At 41.5% G+C, this 18,974-nt stretch overlaps 1 protein-coding gene across 11 annotated transcripts in view; it reads left to right on the top strand.

Annotated features, from left to right (window-relative positions):
- The window catches only part of casz1 (castor zinc finger 1), a 251,651-nt gene extending 245,202 nt beyond the window's left edge, over positions 1-6,449 (top strand). For 9 of the 11 annotated variants that reach the window (XM_042299437.1, XM_042299436.1, XM_024399751.2 and 6 more), the window contains 3 exons: positions 444-675; positions 1,568-1,885; positions 2,763-6,449. In XM_042299437.1, the coding sequence (XP_042155371.1) occupies positions 444-675; positions 1,568-1,885; positions 2,763-4,060 (1,848 nt within the window). In that variant the 3' untranslated portion in view covers positions 4,061-6,449. The remainder of the gene's footprint in view (positions 1-443; positions 676-1,567; positions 1,886-2,762) is intronic. The other 2 variants (XM_024399753.2, XM_024399754.2) reach the window with 1 other exon arrangement.
- The last annotated feature ends 12,525 nt before the right edge of the window (positions 6,450-18,974 follow it).

The following is an 18,974-nucleotide window of genomic DNA, read 5'->3' as shown; positions in this document are numbered from 1 at the left end:
TTTCCATTGTGCTTCCTGATTCCTGAGTCAGATGCATGGATAATGAGTAATGAACACCTTTGGTGACACTGTGCATGTTTTATTTGTTTTAACCTTCATGTTACAGTGTATCTATGGGATTTGCCACTAATATGCTGTCGTTCTCAAAAAAAGTATCATGGAGGTACATTTTTTCCACTGAAAGTGTCTCTAAAGAACTGTGTTTTTACATACTTGCAATATGCAAACCACCGCCAGCAATGTCATTGTTATATCAGTACTCTATGGTGATGTAGTGCCAGTATACGTATGCCTGACAGTTGGTGCCCCATGAGAGAATATCTTACATAAATGGGGAATCGCTACATTTAAATATGTCAATAAATATAATGTTTAAAAAAGAAGAATCCTGTGTGAGGAACATTCCCTACAATATGTATTCCCCCCTGTGTGGTCCTCTATAGGTGGTGTCCCATGGCCAGAGGGCCGATGACATGCAGCACTTGTCGGGCATGGGCTCGGGCCTCATGGGCAGCCACCCGGGGATGACCCATGGGTTCTCCAGCATGATGGACGAGACGGATGACTACATGGACTACATGGGCGGAGGCAGCCCCCTGTGCCTTTCCTCTGAGTCCTCCAATCAGGACCGCAGTTGCAGCAGCACCCCCGTGGGCAATGAAAGCTCCCCAGCAGGTGAGTTGAGGAGCGGGGGCAGGATATAGAGGCTAGGGTTAGCCAGACTGGTTGAGGAGTGAGTATTAACATTGTGGCCATAGCAACTTGCATACAAATGCATACTGTAGAGTTGATAACAAGAAAAACAATGGATTTATGGACGGTGTTGCTTAGTGAAATGATGGCGATATTGTTTAATTTCAGTGAAAAGTAAATTGTCTATCAAGTTCTATTAAAGAAGCAAGTAAAACTTGGTTATGAAGTTAGAATGAAGTAGTGTGTTTGTATTGTAAATCCAGCGTCATTTACAGTACCATTAAAACTCACAGGACACAGCCATGTCAATTCATGTCCATATCTCATCAAAATCATAATTTCCTGATTTTGTAGTGGATTCCATTTTTACAAAAAAAAAAATCTAACAATAGGAAGAGTGGGAAACCAATAAAAATCCATAAAGTATCTGTTCTCTTATTCGGGGGCCATTTATTTTCTATTATTCATTTTCTACAGTAATAACTTATGGCAATGTAAATTTGATATAGTAGACTACATTTCCCTTTTACCTGAAAGCTATCCCTGTGGCAACAAACTTCTCAGATTCTCTGCTTTTCAAAATCTGATCTTGCCTTCATCAAATGAGTTTCACATTTCCATTATTTTGTGTCAAATGTTATCCACCATTTTCATCATTGTTGCTTTGGCTGGTGTTTGCTTTCTTGATTCGGCTTCATTTTGTATCATTCTCTTATCTTTTCCCTTTTTCCCTTCCTTCCCTGTGTGTTTGAATGGGTCTGTGTGTGTTTGAATGGGTCTGTGTGTTTGAATGTGTCTGTGTGTGTTTGCGTCTACCCGTCTGTCTGTTTCCCTTCCTGTCTTTCTACACTTCCTGGTCATCCTGTCTTTCCAGGACCAGGCTGCCCGGTCACTACTGCTCCCTCTACCCCCGCTGACACTAGCGCTCCCCAAAACGCACCTCCTCCACCACCTCCTCCTCAGCCTGGACTTCAGTCTCAGGCTCCATCTTTCCCTCCTGCCCTCCTCCGACCTCCTCTTCCCTCGCTCCCATATCTCGTCTCTCCATCCTGTCTGTCATACTCTCTGCTCAGCGCCTCTCTCGGAGCCACTCGGAGTGTTGTCATGCCAACCAACACACCAGCTTTCAGCCCCATCATTGCCACTCCGTCTCCGGTTAAAAATGACGTCCCTATAGTGCAGGATGCTGCAGGTACTTATCCCGACGCAAACCAACATTGTAGCTGTCAGTGTCAATTGGTGTAGATGTAGTCTACTTCAGTGTGTATTTGTTTGATCCAGTATGACTTCTCAAAATTGTTGTTGAAGCTTGAAAGAAAGTCAATGGGGAAAGTCACCATACAAACATTATTTGGGAAAACTGTGAAAAAGTGAACATTTGGGAAAACATCTGTAAGTTAGCCTGAAAAAGTCCGGATATACAGTCTAGATGAGACATAGAAACGTTTTTGTTTGCTTAATCTTTATTTTCCATTTGAGCCATTCCCTTATTCTCATGGAGCTTGGTCTTACGTCTCCATTACACGCAGGTTATGCACAGTGTCCCCCTTTGGTATTTACAAGGCTGTGGAAACAGCACTGTAAATTCAGCACCTGTAGTCCAAAGCCGTGGCCTTGTTTAGCTTCCATTAATGGGCAGCGCATCAGCCGCCTCTTATTTTAATCGTGCCCCCACTTTTATCGAGGCCCCTGCTTCCTGTCGAGCCGAACAGGGATCACATCATTAGCAGTGACTCCAGGGGACTCGGCAAGGTAGGCTACCCCTCGTAAACCAAAGGCAGATAAGAGGGGCCGCCAAGATCCACATCTCTGCCACTGTTTGGAGGCTGTAGACACCCAGTAAAAATGTCAAGTACCGATTAGCAGCAAAGTCAATCTATCATTTAACCCCCTTCCCTTCTTCTTATTCAATAATTTGTAAAGACAAAACAATATACAATTGGGAATGCAGGACAGCCTCTCAGAAATTCCGCAAAGGAAGATCTCCCCTTGGCCCAGCTTGTTTAGTGTGCTGTACCACTAAAAGTTGATCAGTTGTGGAGTCCTAATGTTCTTTCCTCTCTCTGTAGGCAACACCATCTCCATCCCTACGGCCACCGGCGCCAAGAAACGCTTCTGGATCATCGAGGACATGTCCCCCTTCGGCAAGCGGCGTAAGACGGCTTCTGCTCGCAAAATGCTGGACGAGGGCATGATGCTGGAGGGCTTCCGCCGTTATGATCTGTACGAGGACTGCAAGGACTCCGGCTGCCAGTTCTCTCTGAAGGTGACCCACTACCACTGCACCCGCGAGAACTGCGGCTACAAGTTCTGCGGCCGCACGCACATGTACAAGCATGCGCAGCACCACGACCGCGTGGACAACCTGGTCCTGGACGACTTCAAGCGTTTCAAGTCATCGCTCAGCTGCAACTTCTCCGACTGCCAGTTCTCCGGCAACAGCACCCACTTCCACTGCCTGCGCTGCAGCTTCCGTTGCACGGACAGCACCAAGGTGACTGCCCACCGCAAACACCATGGCAAGCAAGATGTGATCAGCGCCGCTGGCTTCTGCCAGTTCAGCTCCAGCGCTGACTGCGAGGTTGCCGACTGCAAATACAAGCTCAAGTGCTCACACTTTCACTGCACCTACCCCGAGTGCAAGCACACTGTAGTCGGTATGTCCCAGATGGACTCCCACAAGCGCAAGCATGAGAAGCAGGAGCGCGGCGAGCTGCCGTCGGTGTCTCCCCGTCAGGAGGGGGCGCACCACATGACGGGAGGAGTGTCCGCGGTGCCCCACGCCTCCATGGGCCTTCTTCCAGCCTCGCCCGGTGGCCTCCCAGGACTCTCCCACCACCACCATCACCACCATAACAACAACAACCATGCTCCCTCCATGCTCTACCCCCCAGCCAGCGTGGCATCTGACTACAACCACCCCTATCCAACCTCCTTGGTCAGTCTGGACAGTTCCCTCAACCTGGGCACTGACACCAGCAGCTCCCTGTTCTTCCTGAAGAACGCCGCTGGCCTGGGCCTCAATGACTCATTGGACCTGAGCAAAAAGATGCAGCATCACCATGACCCGAGCCTGACCATGGCTGCCGGGCCCAACCCCATGCCACCGCTGGGCTTGCCCGCTCCTCAGGATGACACCACGGGAACATCGGGCGACCCCGAAGATGACCAGTCACCCGAGGAAGAGGCCAATGCAGAGGAAGATGAGGAGGATGAGGATGAGGCGGAGGAGGATCTGAACACTGACTCGTACGAAGATTCGATGCCACAGCCCGACGGCGACAACAAGGACAATGACGAGAGTTTTGACGCTTCCTTAAACCACACTGACACTTCCCAACTGGAAAAGCAAGAGGCCGACCCATGAAAGATACTCTGACACTGAAGAAGAAGTATCCTGTATACTATGAACAAACAAATTAAAGTGGCCTCATTTATCAAGGTTAGAGACACTGCAGATGACAACAAGAAGACAACAACAACAACCACAACAACAAGAAATTATGGCCCAAAATGATTTACGATGATGTTTACAAGATGACCAACAATAGAAATTAAATTATGCATAAAAAAATGAACAGAGAAACAAACAAATTAGGCCCTGTTTTACACATGGGGCAGCAATGTAAACATTTTACTACACAGCAGTCTTTTTGTGTGCGTGCATGTTTGACTTTTAATTTATTTTACTTTTATTTTTAACCTTTTTTGTGCGTGGAAAAAAACTATAAGAAAAAAAAATCTCTATATAACTATATACGTAAGTGTGTGTGAACTTTTCTATACAAAGGAAATGACTGGTTCAGTCTTTACATGAGCTGCAGGACCCTTGATAACAATGAAAGGGAAAGACATCACTGTTAAATTACATTGAGGAAAAGTTCTAAAGCAGAATGTGTTTGAACATTTGATCCTATTTCTGTATTAATATTATTATTATTACTATTATTATTATTATTATTATTACTACATTAAGTGCAGGGGTCTGCATTAGTGTTTTGGCTTGTACCCTTCTCTCTTCATCCTTTGCAAGGTTCTTTTTTCGTTCTCAATGTACATTTTCAAATAGAAGTGACCAGTGACTGTGTCCTCAGTCTCAACTGCAGATGGGCATAGATCTCTGAGCGAGCATTGCTCTGTGTATGCAGCTACCTGGGAAATTATGTTAAATTCTCACCAAAATCAAGCTTGTGGACTTGCAATTGTAACCCTTACCCCCTGTCGAGGAACCTATTAAGTTTGCATTTGGATAGTGCACTTTTATATAAACGATGATAGATATTCAAACATATTTTTGTTACCATATGCATCATTGCATTACGATTGCGTTATACTTGCATAGTAAAATCAGACGGCTCGGAATATTGATTTAGAACTAGGCGAGGAACCATCATGACTAACTAGCTGGGGTCTGAATGAACTGACCAGAGGAAAAGATGAGTCACTCAGATGCAATGAGGAATGACAGAGGTAGCGTCAGGGAGTGTTTGTTTGAAATGTACAGACAGAAAGCAAAATGTGTCAATGTTGGACATTTTGTTTTCCATTTACTATGGCTGTGGTTTAGCGCCTATTGTAACGGTTTTATTTAATATTTATGTGACCTTGCAATGAGACATTTTTAGGGTGTTCTAGCACTTTTTTAGATTTATCTTCAGAAAAAATATGGCATGCATCTTTTAACAGGGAATTTGCTTTAAGATGTCGTTTTAGTTCACTTTGCTTTGATGCACAAATAGTTGTTAAGTGTGACAAAGAACTGTTGTTCTGTGTTTTATTTAAAGTAAGGACTGATTTTATTTGCTTCTGTGATTGGAGGATTTAAATATGAAATGGGCATGCCCGAGTTATGGTGGCCTAATAACGACACTAATAAGAAGAACTGTGATTTCAATTAATTATTAAAAACATGACAATGCTCAGATACTGTAGTACTAAATTATCACACAAAACACGTTAGTCTAACCTATCTTCAGGTTTACTGGGGGGTGAAAATTGTTATGATGAATTATTTCTTGAATATGGCTTTGGAAAAAATAATCATAATATAGGGAATTATGTGTGTAGATTGTTATCCACAAAATATTGTTTAGAGAAGAAAAAAAGGTTGTACAGTATTTTCTTCTGTAAAAAGACTATATATGAACAAAATGCTCTTTGATGAACAGCTTCCTTTAAAAATAAAACAATTAAAGGAGAAATGAATAATAAAAAGTCAAACATTGAAATAACCCCACTATAGTTTGCTTGTGTGTGTGTGACCTTTTTTTAAATATAATTTTTCTCCCCCCCTTAGATTTCTAGAGGAAGTCAGTAAACATTGTTAGGACCCTTGCCATACTGTAGCACTGAAGGCAGTAAGGGGATTCCGTTTTTTACCTTGACATTTTCAAAGCTAATACAAAAAAAAACACTGATTTAGACCTACTAATGGATGTTTCTGGTTTATTTAACACTTTGTTTTATTCATTTTTCTGTTTGTCATTTTTGTGTGTGCTTGTAGTTTTTCCTTAATTTGATATTTTCTTTGACATTTTACTTTGCTGTGGGCATACATGCCTCTCTCACGGACTCAAATGCAAGACAGTGCATCACTTTTTATTTATTTTAGTTTTTCTGACAACATTTTGGGAATAGCTATTGGGCTGGAAGATATTGTGCACTTGAATACAGTTTATGTGTGTGCCTGTGTGTGTGTAAAATAGCAGGATTTGTAAAAAGTTGAAAATAAAGAAACCATAATTATTATAACGATACATATGTTCTGCTTAGTAGTGCTGTAGCCCGATGACGTCTGGGGTCATGTGTTGTGGGGGAAGTCCCAGAATACTGACACTATCAAAACCTCATGGGGAGAGAGACTAACCCATATACGGTAGCTAGAGCAAGTCATGAGGGCAGAGAACTGGTCTCTCGTTCTGTGATAATACTTAGTGTCTGGCTAGTCTCTCTCCCCCCGGATAGAGACCGCTAATAGCAGAGAGACCTGTGGAACTGCTCTGGTCGCTTAGAGCTACAAAGCCTCGCTTCATGTGACCTTTCCTCGTTCTATTCTTCCAAATGCTTTTGTCCCAGTAGACATTGAAGTAAAAGTTTGTCCCAGTAGACATTCAAGTGAAACATCTGCATCGTTGCAGATAGCAGAGAATCAACAATATTTGTTGTCAGGCCGCCCAATGAGGGCTCGCCTCTGGTCAGAGATTAACCAATCAGAACCAATACAATTCAGAGTTTGAAATGGGAATAGTCTGGGGATGAAAGGAGAAATTTGCTGGTGCCAACAAGATGGGTCTCTGTGTCTCTTCACGAAAGGAGTACACTTTTAGTTTCTGGTGGGTTTTTTTCTTTGTGAGCTTTGTGCTGTTAGGTCCCTTCCTCTCGTTCAGTGACACACAATGACCAGCGCGCCACTCTGGTGGTGTCTGTCCTCCCTCAGCCTACAGCTGTTGCCGTCTCTCCTCCTCCTCTTCCTTGTGATGTTTCTTTAAATAAAAAACGGGTAAAGGCATCACCATCTGTCAGCCAGCTGGCATCCTGTATATAATCTACGAGAAGGAAAAAAATAAACATGAAAATTATATTACACAAAAACCAGACGGAAACAACCTCCAAATCCTACATAGGCTGCTGCTGAAACGACAGATTGCTTTACCGTTTTAATTAACGGGGAAAAAGATGACATGAAAACAGAAAGAAAAACTAAATGAGATGTCTTTTCTCTGTTGCGTAATAATGTACTCAAAAAGCAGTGTACTCCTACGGCTTGGTGGCAGACAAATAGAGAAAAGTTGTCAAATATTTTGCACTCCAGGACTAAAAGCCATCTCTAGCTCATTTTCTTTTTGGTTTTATTTCACAACCACACAGGGAGACAAATCAGACATTTTGTATGAAAAGTAGACAGTGAAGTTAATGGAAAAGTATTTTAAACTACTTGAATTTGCTGCCCTCTGCACTGGTGTTCATCACTGCATATTTACCACTTTGATTTAGTGCTGTTTAGTCCTTCAATGTGCTATATTAGTTTTTTTTCTTTCTGCATGTCTTATGCAAGGGTTGAGCTTTTCACTCAATAAAATAAAGATGTATTGAACAAAAATAGATGTATGGCCTGTTTCAATGTTGTCTTTTAACAGTCCAGTAAGAACATGAAACGTTATTTAATGATGACTTATAGGCTACCACGCTTGATTGCATGACATGTTTGGGCCAATGTGAGTGGAGCACATGCATGTATACACGTGTGTGCGTGCGTGCATGTGAGTGCATGTACGTGTGTGTGTCTTTGCCTCAGCTTGTCCCAGGTTGATGTGCCAAGAACAGTTTGTGCAAGGGGACAGCAGCAGTGAAGAGACGATCGTCCCTGGGAACACACACGACAGGTGTGCAGTGCATATGTGGTCACATGATGGCTGTGAGGCAGATTAGGCCCCAAACAGATGAAGCGCTCCTTAATGGCAGCTTTTATTAAGTTCACAATGTGAGGGAGGCAGGCAGGCAGGGGGAGGGGGGCAGAGGAAAAGCAGGTGGCCTTGTCTCTACAGTCATGGATGAAGATACATCTTTGTACAGCCAAGTCCGAAGAGGACGGCCACTACCGAAAGATTTATTGATATTTGATTGCCCTGGCCTTACTGTCTGGTTGTCCTGAGTTCAGCAGTAATGGCTGTAAAGGAACTACTGCAAATGCTCTGAGAAAAATGTCCCATCTAAGAAATATTGCACTTGCCACTGATCATATCATGTAGACCCATGTATGATGGAACACTAGCTGCACCATACACATTCTATATAAGTCGGACAAACCATTTACGAACAAGAGAGATTACATTGTGAAAGGAGCGGCTCATTTTCTTTCTCCACCCACCCTATCTTCTTGTTGCTTCTCTTTTAATCCACTGCCCTTTGCGTTCATTTATCTATTTTGGCACGTGTATGGGGTTATTTTCGAGTACCTCTGGTCATGGGGTAAAAAAGGCTTGGTGTGCATTCCAAATGCACCCTATTCCCTATATAGTGCACTACTTTGGGCCCTGGTCAACAGTAGTGCACTTTATAGGGAATAGGGTGCCATTTGGGACGTAGCCTCTGAGGAAGGCTGCTTTGCCATTGGTAGCAGCTGTTGCTATTGAGAGACCCCAGAGGAAATAGAGAATTGGACACACATTCAGCCAATTTAACATTAACTAGACCTTATTGGAGGCTGGAACACATGGCAGAACCATGCAGCGCTACCGTATGGGGTTCTGTTTATATATGCTCTTACTCTCCCTTAAGGAGTATTATGGGGTTGTGTGATGGCATTTCAAGATGAAAAAGAGATGTTGGAAAAGTGCACTTATAAGGTCACTAAGATCGACTAACAGGCAAAAGCAGACGGAATGTGTAAAATAGAATCACAAATGTATATCTAAGACAAAAGTACACAAAAGAAACAGTTCAATTGTCAATCTGCATTTATTAATATACTTTTTCCTCGCTTGTGTATCCTTTTGACCTTCTCTTATTGAATCACATATAAGGGACTTGAAAGTAACCAAAATAACTTTGACTGCATGAACCTTGGAGTCTAATATGGAAGAATAAAAACTTTGAGCAGTTTTAAGATGAGATCATTTAAAATATCAAACACTGTTGTTTTACACTGATCTTAAAAGAGATTTCCCATCCGCTATTTGACATTTTTTCCACTGTTCAATCAAACCACAACATTAAATACTGTTTTTAAGGTTCCGTCTTAGCAACCATTGCTCAGAGGGATCGTGACTTTAAGATTCAGTATGATTTCATCCTGTAGCTTTAAAATAGATACAGTATATAATTATTTATTACAGTATGTATTATTACACATTTCTGGAAGTGTACAGTACATATTACATGTTATGTCCACAAGTTTTTAGGCTTATGCACAGTATATGTACTGCATTTAGAGCTGATGCTTTCTTAATTTTTTTTTGACAGACCTGAGTTTTTACAAGTTTCAGGTTGGGTAACATTTCTTTTCAGTAACATGACACATTCTCTGGGAGTGGTGAATCTATAAATATTTGCCTTTCAATGTATTGTTCTTTTCAGACCTCAAGATAACAAGACATTCTTTTCTCAGCTCAACTAGAATATTCTTTCAGTTCAACACCTGCATGTGTACTTATTTCCTTGAAAAACTGGAAAGAAATCTGTTAAGCGGAATGAGAGAAACATCAGAAAATCTACCAAAGTGTTTACGTTTTTTCTTGAAATGAGAAACAGGACAGAACCCTTCACTAAAAGAAGCATGAATACTTGTGTGTTCCGTCATTTGGGTCGTTCCATGAAATGAGTTCCTTTTGCGTCCCTTTGATATTTTAAGTAGAAATTCCTTACAAATATAGAATTTTAAAAGCCTGTTATATTAAATGAAGTGCACTTTAATATAGACCACATGGATAATTCAATAAATCAGATTAAAAAATATATATAAATAAAGACTTGCTTAAGTAGGAATATTCAGCATTTTGACATGTCCCTCCGTCAACCCTGTGTCACTTCTAGGAACATTTCAATCCACTTATCCCAAAATGTCTCATTGCTGCATTGACAGTCATTTCTGAATATTATTATTTATTTTCATGTGATTAGTGATGCATTTTCATCTGTCCCTCATTTGAAGGTAAACCCTGTTACGCAAACAATTAACCACTTTAAAATAATGTACCATTCTACCAAGTTAAATGATTCACAGCAGGTGACATCGTTTGGGTCTTCTGAACAGCATGGTGGAAAAGAGAGGAAGTCTTCACTCTCTTCGGTCTATTTATAAAAGAATGTATCTTTGACTGAGGTGGTTGAGCTCAACACGTCAACCCTGTTCGCTTAATTAATGTTAGGACTTTAATCATATGTGGAAAATATGTATAATTTCATGAACACCATGTGGTCCCATGATTTTCATCACTTGAGGAGTAGTGGCCAATCTTCACCTAAAACCTCAACCCTGTTATCGTCAACCCTGTTAGAGGCCCAATGGTAACTTTATCAGTTTGATGTGAGTTTATTTGTACAAGGCATACTTAAACAATGAGAAAATGTTGGATTTATATCAAACAGGCTTTTAATTAATAGTCAGAAAGCTACATACGTATCAGTGACAGGGTTGACAGACAGTGTGGTAAAAGTGAAGCTAAAATGCTCTTAGTTCATAGGATTTTAATGCCTCAGATGGGAAAAGGTGTTTTTTTCCGTAAACTAAACATATCCTCCGTGCAATTGAATGTTGAAAGAGAAATATTTGTAAGTTCATTTCTTAAATGTTTGCATGTCCAAAAGGCACCCATTTTGTGGAATGACCCATAGACTGTATGTTTGAAAAACAGCATTACGTCTTATGAGAGACCTGTGTAGGTTGTTCATAACTAAATATTTAATTCCGACATCGATTGAATGTCCTTCTGCATCATGTCACTGCAGCAGATGAGAATGTACATTTGATGATTCAGAAAAAAAGCGAGGCCATTTATCGATATGAGCAAAATATATTGTAAAAAATTGATTATTCTTGCTGTTAACCTACACTATTATGTTAAAGAGCATACATGAATGTTCTTGTAGATACAAAACCCTCTCACAGGCTTGCAATTCAGAATATTTAACTGCCTGCTGATGGGTCATCAACTGGATTCCCATTGTATTCAAACAGGTTGGGTAGGTTCTCAGAATAATCATACTTGGCCCAATGGGCAAATCAGCAAGCAGTTCACAAAGCAGTGGCAAAGAAAAGGAAACCATCACACAGTTGCAGTGTTATTCATAACATCAATATGATATAGATATTGGTTCCAAAAACTACAGTGCCTTCCGAAAGCATTGACACTCCTTTTTCCACATTTTGTTGTGTTACAGCCTGAATTTAAAATGGATTGAGATTTTGTGTCACTGATCTACAGACAATAGCCCATAATGTCAAAGTGGAATGATATTCAAAACATCATTATTTTTTTTATTTTTTTACAAATGTATTAAAAATGAAAAGCTGAAATGTCTTGAGTCAATAAGTATTGTTATGGCAAGTCTAAATAAGTTCAGAAGTAAAAATTTGTTTAACAGGTCACATAAGTTGAGGGGTGTTATGTTGCAGTGGGAGTATTTTATTTGGTCAACAAGCAGTTGTCCGCATCTGTCAAACACAAACACAATCCAATGGAAAGATTAGTGTAGAGGCCCTATAAACAGCATTTGAAAAATGAGACGCCTGTCAACTCCGTTACATAAATGTTTACCAAGGAATACCAAACATTGTGTTCTATTTGTTTTAGTTAGCCCGAAGTTTGCGCCTCACCGTAAATTAGTTTTACCCAGTGTTCAACAGGACTTTACAAAGAGAACAAACAACTAGCATCAAACAGCGACGAGAAACAAGCACATAAAATGGTTAATCCTCCGTGGCGAGGAGCCAAGGAGCCATTAAGTTTCAAGTAGTTTGCTTAAAAAATCTGACGGGAGGTCTCCAGAGCGGAAAGGAGAGTGTTTCATCACTTTATAACTCTGTCCAAAAAGGAGAGAGCTAGGAGCAACAATCAAATGCCCAGAGCTAGCAAGCAAAGAGCCAGAGCCATTCGCATTCAGCTTGAGCCGCCACAGCGCACCACTCACTGACGAGAGAGAGAGGCCCGGTTTCTTGGCAAAGGAAGAAGTTCTTAAGTGCTAAGCTGTAAATTTGCTTAATTTGACGTGAGTCCGAGGGGAATGGGATCGTTTTCTTTCAGGGAAAAACCCTGGCAGATTGGCTGACAATGAGCTGCAATGGTCCAACATGGTGTATTGCTGTGTGATGATGGGAAGAAAGCAGGACTGGCAGCATTTGACAGGGCAGTAAAAGACTTCGACCCTGGCACCAGCCTCTTATGACTCACTGGGACATGGATACTGTAAAAAACTGATCTGGCTAATTCCATAGTAAACAAACCTGACTATTTACTTCGAGTGGCTTCTTTCTGTAAAAACATTTCAAAATACTGCCATATCCATCATAACATGCTATGACAGTTTACACCGATATAGTTTTTACTACATACTGACAGCCTATTCTTAAATGATTTGTGGGCATCGATTGGATTTTGACTTAAAAAATGTGATATTTTTCTTCTAAGCCACTTTTCTCTTTGTCCTTGCCCAATATGAATCCTAAAACAGCGACCCATGACAAGAGCCTTTAAAAATACCGGTTTCAGTGACAGCTGCGTCCTTCATAAAAAAGTAGGTGGACAACAGGTGAGCATGATGTGTGTGCTAATCTTCTACATTATGGCTGTTGATAACACTCTGCATCCAGCAGCTCAGTTATTAAAACGCTGTAATTTAATACGGAATACATCAGCAATGTGACATTTGTATCATGGAAGAAGGAAAGGTTTCAAAGATTGGACTGACGCTAATAATAGAAAATGTCTATCATTGACTTTGGTTTCTGTTACCAAAGGAATTTTGCGAGTACCACACTCCTTCCAAAGTCAGACGTTGGGCATCCAGTGAGGGATTGTGGGATTCTTTTTTTCACTTGCTCTGCCTCTCTCTGAGGGCTCAAAAATGAGGATTGTATTTCGCAGTGACAATCCATGCCAATTCTGTAGGACAAGGTCGTCAAATCTATATCCCTCCCCCTTTTCCTAGAGACCACCCTTCTCTACCCATCAGCGCTTTGAGGGGAGTTCAGGAAAATATGGCATCCAAAACAACAAATGATTCAACAGTTATGATTAGGAAGACACTACTGTACAGTATATCAAGAAGTTAGCATCAGCAAGCTACATTTATTTACTACATGCCTACTACATTTAGAATACATTATTAGGGATCAGGTGCAATATAACCAGAACAAGTTGTTGAATCCTGATGACATTTGGAATGATGAGTGGTGTTACTCATATCCTGAATAACCATATATGACTCTGGGTGTATTTATTGGAAGCAGTAGTTTGAGTGTGTTGCTCAGGTTGTTGTAGTGCTTTATTGCCTCTATGCAGAACATAGTCTCAAGGGGAACGTCACCACTACTGTGCATTGTGTGAAGAGGAGAGTCGTAAAGAGGGAGTATCTACTCCATTTTAATTTCCTCTTGTTCCCTCCTTTTTATTTTTTTCCATCCCTGCCTCCCTCCCTCCCCTCGCTCCTGCCTGGCTGCAGTCAGGCCCTGTGATTAGTGTAATTTGCAAAAACGTTGGCGAGCGCCGCACCTGTTGCCCCTGCGCTGCCTGCAGCCCTGGGTCCTCGACAGACTGACAAGCACACCCCTGGATAATCCATTCTTCTCTCCACCAGTGCAGGACAACGGCAATTTTTCTCCCCCCTCTCCTTCGTCTCAACCTCGTGTTCTCATATCTGCCACACTCCTGATGCCTCATTACTGGGCCATTCATAAATATCGCCGGCAGTATCCCCTACTTCCAGGGGCTTTTGGTGCTTGAAAGATTTATCGGCCTCTTTTACAGCACTGCTATTGTTTTTCCTAACACTTTCCTCTCTCTGTCGCTCTCAACTGCAGACACCTTCACTTACCTGCCAATAAAGCGACAAAAGCTTTCCACCTGGTTCACATACAGGGGCCCCGTAGCTCCCCCACATGACAACCCTAGCGGTATATGGTGTGTTCCATTTGGATTTGACACGGTGCCAGGAGGAAAATCAAGTGACACGGGCCACACAGGAGGGGAGAAATGTGATCCCACTCCATTGTGGAGAGTTTATATAACGAGTGATGACAAAGTACTTTATGACTTTGCAGTGTTTGTCGGGCTCCGACTGTGATAGAGGCCTTATACAAGCAGGCCCCCGGTGACCTTGACTTATCAAGCGTTCTCATTTTGATCAGAAAGAAGCCTGTGTTCAGCTGCTGTTGAGGATTGTTGTGCTGCTTTTAGAGAGACAGTGATGGCTACAGTACAAAGGACTTTTGGAGGTTGCCGGGTTCTCCCCACCCTTTCACTTTGAAATACTATTGACTAGGAGCATGTCTGTCTGAGCAGGTAGAAGCTTTTGGATTGCTTCAATGATTTCAGGGGCTATGCCAAATTTACTTAGATATAGGACGCTCCCATGTGTCTCCACAGCCAATGCTGGGAAAGTGGCATGCAAATGGTACAGTACCTGCTTATATAAATAAAATAGTTAAAACACACGAAATTCAAGTGCACTCCATACTGTTATTTCAATCTTCAGATGCATTCATCCCCGTGATATTCAATAAATTATAGGATTTTGTCATATTTTTGACTGTGTGCGGGTATCTATTCTTTCCATTATACTGCTTTTTTAAACATACGCACCTGTGACTAACATTTTGCATTAGGTAGTCAAAAATAACTATTTATTTAACAAAATTGTAACATTCTGTCATAAATAGTGGATGTTCAACTTCATAACAAACATGTTTTCCCATACATTTTTTGGGGTTGATGATTTAATCTTAAATCAGCCATTACTCCCCTTGTGACATGTGGAATGGAAAGGTGTGCAACAGGGAGGTGAAATAGAATGCAAGCCAAATAAAAGTATTTGAACTTGATTAAACATTTCTAGCCCATCTATGGGTCATAGGGTTGACGTGTTACGCCCGACGTACTTTGTTTTCCACCACAGAACACCAGTTAAATGGCCAAAAAGAGAAGGGCCAGGATTCAATTCGGTTGCTGAAGATCTGTGTTGTAGTGTGGTTGACATTTAAAGGTAATATCTGATTTATTCAACATCTGCAGCGTTTACTTTGAATGTGATCTCTGCGACTGCGGTTACATTGCCTTTAATGGTGCATAGTCAAAAAGGGGGGATCGTATTGAATCGCGGCCAACAACCAGCTCACCTGCTTTTACACTACAGATGTAGAATCTTAATTTGATCACCCTGTTGCAAGAGACCTTTCCTGCAATGCAGGACATTTAAAACATGTAGTGTATTTGAGGTTTTTAAAAGGAATCTTAAATTTGAAATGTCAGACTTGATTCCCCCTTGTATCAACCCACATAATGTATAATCCACATTTTCTGTTGCTGCAGGATTATTTTCCTGCTGTAGAAAACTGGCTCAAATGAAGATCCTACATTTGTATGATTTGACTATTAGATGTTTGTTTATTTAGATTTTCTTTTTTAAGGAATAGCTTTACCATATTAAAACGATAGTTCAGTTCACATTACAGGGTTGACCTTAAGCGTGAGGGACAAATGTAAATTAATCACTAATCACATTCAAAAAGTAACAATCTTCTGAAATTACTTTCCCAAAGCAACAAAATAACTAGGGCTTTATAATGATGGTGAAAACTTGGTAAAATATAGGTTAAGTGGGGCTAAAATCATCCCAAAAGTCAAACAAACATGATGTGGGATATTCCAAAATGTAGATTTTGCTGAGAAAACATATATTTATTTTATTGAAGATACACTGCTATTGGAATTCTTAACATGATTTTGTTCAGTTAAGAGTGTAGATGTACAGGAACTGCCAAAATAATGGAAATACTTGAGCAAATGAGGGATACCTAGTATATTGAAAGCAGGTGTTTCCACACAGGCGTTTTTCATTAGTTAATTTAGCAATTAACATCCAATCATGCTTAGGGTCATGTATAAAAATGCCTGGCAAGCCATTACTATGTCTACCGTGGCTATGACCCCATAGGATGACATTGCCCCGATCCACAGGGCATGAGTGGTCACTGAATGGTTTGATGAGCATTAAAGCGATGTAAACAATATGCCATGGCCGTCTCAGTCACCAGATCTCAACCCAATTGAACACATATGGGAGATTCTGGAGTGGCGCCTGAGACAGCATTTAATAACACTTTATTTGGATAGTACATCTGTAGATGTTCTACAGAACATCAGCAACATTTCTTAACCTAAACTTAACCTTTGTAAGCAGTTGCTTATCAACAGAATGTTTCTTGATAGTATGAACCTCTGTAGAGCATATGGACTATCCAAATAAAGTGTGAGGCAACAGGGTAGAGTTCCAGAAACGTGTAGAATCTACACTGAGTGTACAAAACATTAGGAACACCTTCCTAATATTGAGAATGACCCTATTAATAAGGACTATAAAAGAGTGCAGACCTTGTTTCTAAAGTCATTCTTCCCCAGAGAAAGCAGCATAGTGAATGATCTCATATTTTAAATAATAGCCTCAGCGTGCCCTTCAGATTACGATACAATCTACCCAAACACGGATTTCCCGGGTGTAAGAGGATTTTTCGAGAGGAGAGAGAAGCCCCCCGGTGATGAGGCGGGGCTAGATCCACATAACTGTGAACATCAAAGAGTTCCAATTCCACCCTCTTGATGCTGCGATCCACATACATCTTATCTCAGAGGGAAGAGGAAGAGTATTCCACCATCACACCATTGGTCTGCATTGTCTGTGACCTTTCCAATGCAAAGTGTTTTAGGCCACTTCACTTGCACTGGTTTGTATTCATTAGACCATACCTTAGCAAAAAGTATTGCAACGGAAAATGAAAAAGAGCTTCACCGTCTGACGGACCAATCTGGTTTTGGCAGATGCCAGGAGAACGCTACCTGTTCATAGTGCCAACTGTAAAGTTTGGTGGAGGAGGAATATTTAATAGTTCAGGCGGCTTAGTTCCAATGAAGGGAAATTTTAATGCCACAGCATACAATGACATTCTAGACAATTCTGTGCTTCCAACTTTGGGATGAATTGGAATGCTGACTGCGAGCCAGGCCTAATTGTCCAACCTCACTAATGCTCGTGGCTGAATGGAAGCAAATCCCAGCAGTAATGTTCCAAAATCTAGTGGAAAGCCTTCCCAGAAGAGTGGAGGCTGTTATAGCAGCGAAGATGGGACCAACTCCATAGTAATACCCATGATTTTGGTATGAGATGCTCGACATTCAGGTGTCCACATACTTTTGGTCATGTAGTGTATGTATGGTAGCCAGAAGTGGATGGTGACAGGCCTTCTTCCAGGCTAATGTTGCCCATGGCCTCAGATCAGTTCAGCCGATCGAATCCTATCCTCAAGTCAGTAGGATTAGAAAACAGACCTAATCCTGAATCAGTCATTAGAGACAGTCATCCACCAGCACTTCAGCAAAGAGCCTCTACAAGGAGCAGTCGTGTGTGTGTGTGTGTCTGACAGTGCGTGTGTGTGTGGCAGGCAGCACCACTGTAGCCCCCTCACAGACCAGGCTGGTAAGGGCTAACAACCCTCGCATTGATCCAAGGAGACACTCAGCCCTCTAACCTGCTGAACAATGGAGTTCAGAGGCGCGTCGATACACTATCCTATTGAGTGCTCTCCGTTTAGCAGCAAGATTGATGAGGTTAAGTCTTCTAACCGGGTGCCAACCAGTGTCAAAACCAAGGTGCTGCTTGGACAACAAATTCGGAATTCCTAAATCTGGAATGCTAATGTGGCTGTTTGTTTGGGGATTCTAGACCCTTCACAGTTGTTCGCGTTATTTGGTGCTGGCAATTAACTCGTTTTGAAATGAGATGCAAACTGGGGTTGAGTGTGGCGACTGACGGACGGGCCAATGTCCCCTTCAGATGGAGATGAGAAATGAAGATTAGGATAGATGAGGGTTATGTCCCAAATGGTAGCCTATTCCCTACAGAGCCTATGGGTCTTGGCCAAAAGTAGTGCACTATGTAGGGAATTGGGTGTCATTTGGGACGCACACCAGGATAGACGAGGGCTTTCTGGGCCAGGAATGCAATGCAGGTCCCATAAGACACTAAATGACGTACAAGCGCATTTATTACAGTAGGCCTCTATAAATCTAAGGTTGGCCTGAACTCCAGGGAGAGGTTAATGGATTACAAAGGGATGCCGTATCGAGCCACCAAGAAGTTTCACCTCATCAATATGTGAAAAGCTATTGATCATTCAGACCTTGACAAATGAAATTCATAAACTTGATAATGCACTGGAATATTCGTATCACCTGAGGAATGGGTATTTTTTTAATAACGTTTTGTTGTTGTTGGGGGAGTCAGTATATTAATAATTCTGGAGATCAAATAGAAAATACTGATTAGGAATGATATATTTTATGTGCTGCATTGTAAACAGAGTAAAACACCACTCAGCATGGCCATGATTCAATCCAAGGCGCAGCGCACCAGACAGCTGACAATACGCATTTTAAAGGCATTTTCACTGACTTTCGCAGAGACTGCATTCACGGTAGTCTGCGCATTTTGTCTCGAGCGTAAATTTATAGTGTGCTGCTCTATGAAACCTGAAACTCACAGCAACGTCTTTTCAATACTGGGACCACTGTATA

The sequence above is a fragment of the Oncorhynchus tshawytscha genome, linkage group LG16 (genome assembly GCF_018296145.1).
Source record: "Oncorhynchus tshawytscha isolate Ot180627B linkage group LG16, Otsh_v2.0, whole genome shotgun sequence".
Taxonomy (NCBI): Eukaryota; Metazoa; Chordata; class Actinopteri; order Salmoniformes; family Salmonidae; genus Oncorhynchus; species Oncorhynchus tshawytscha.
This window is presented reverse-complemented; position numbering and strand designations above follow the sequence as displayed.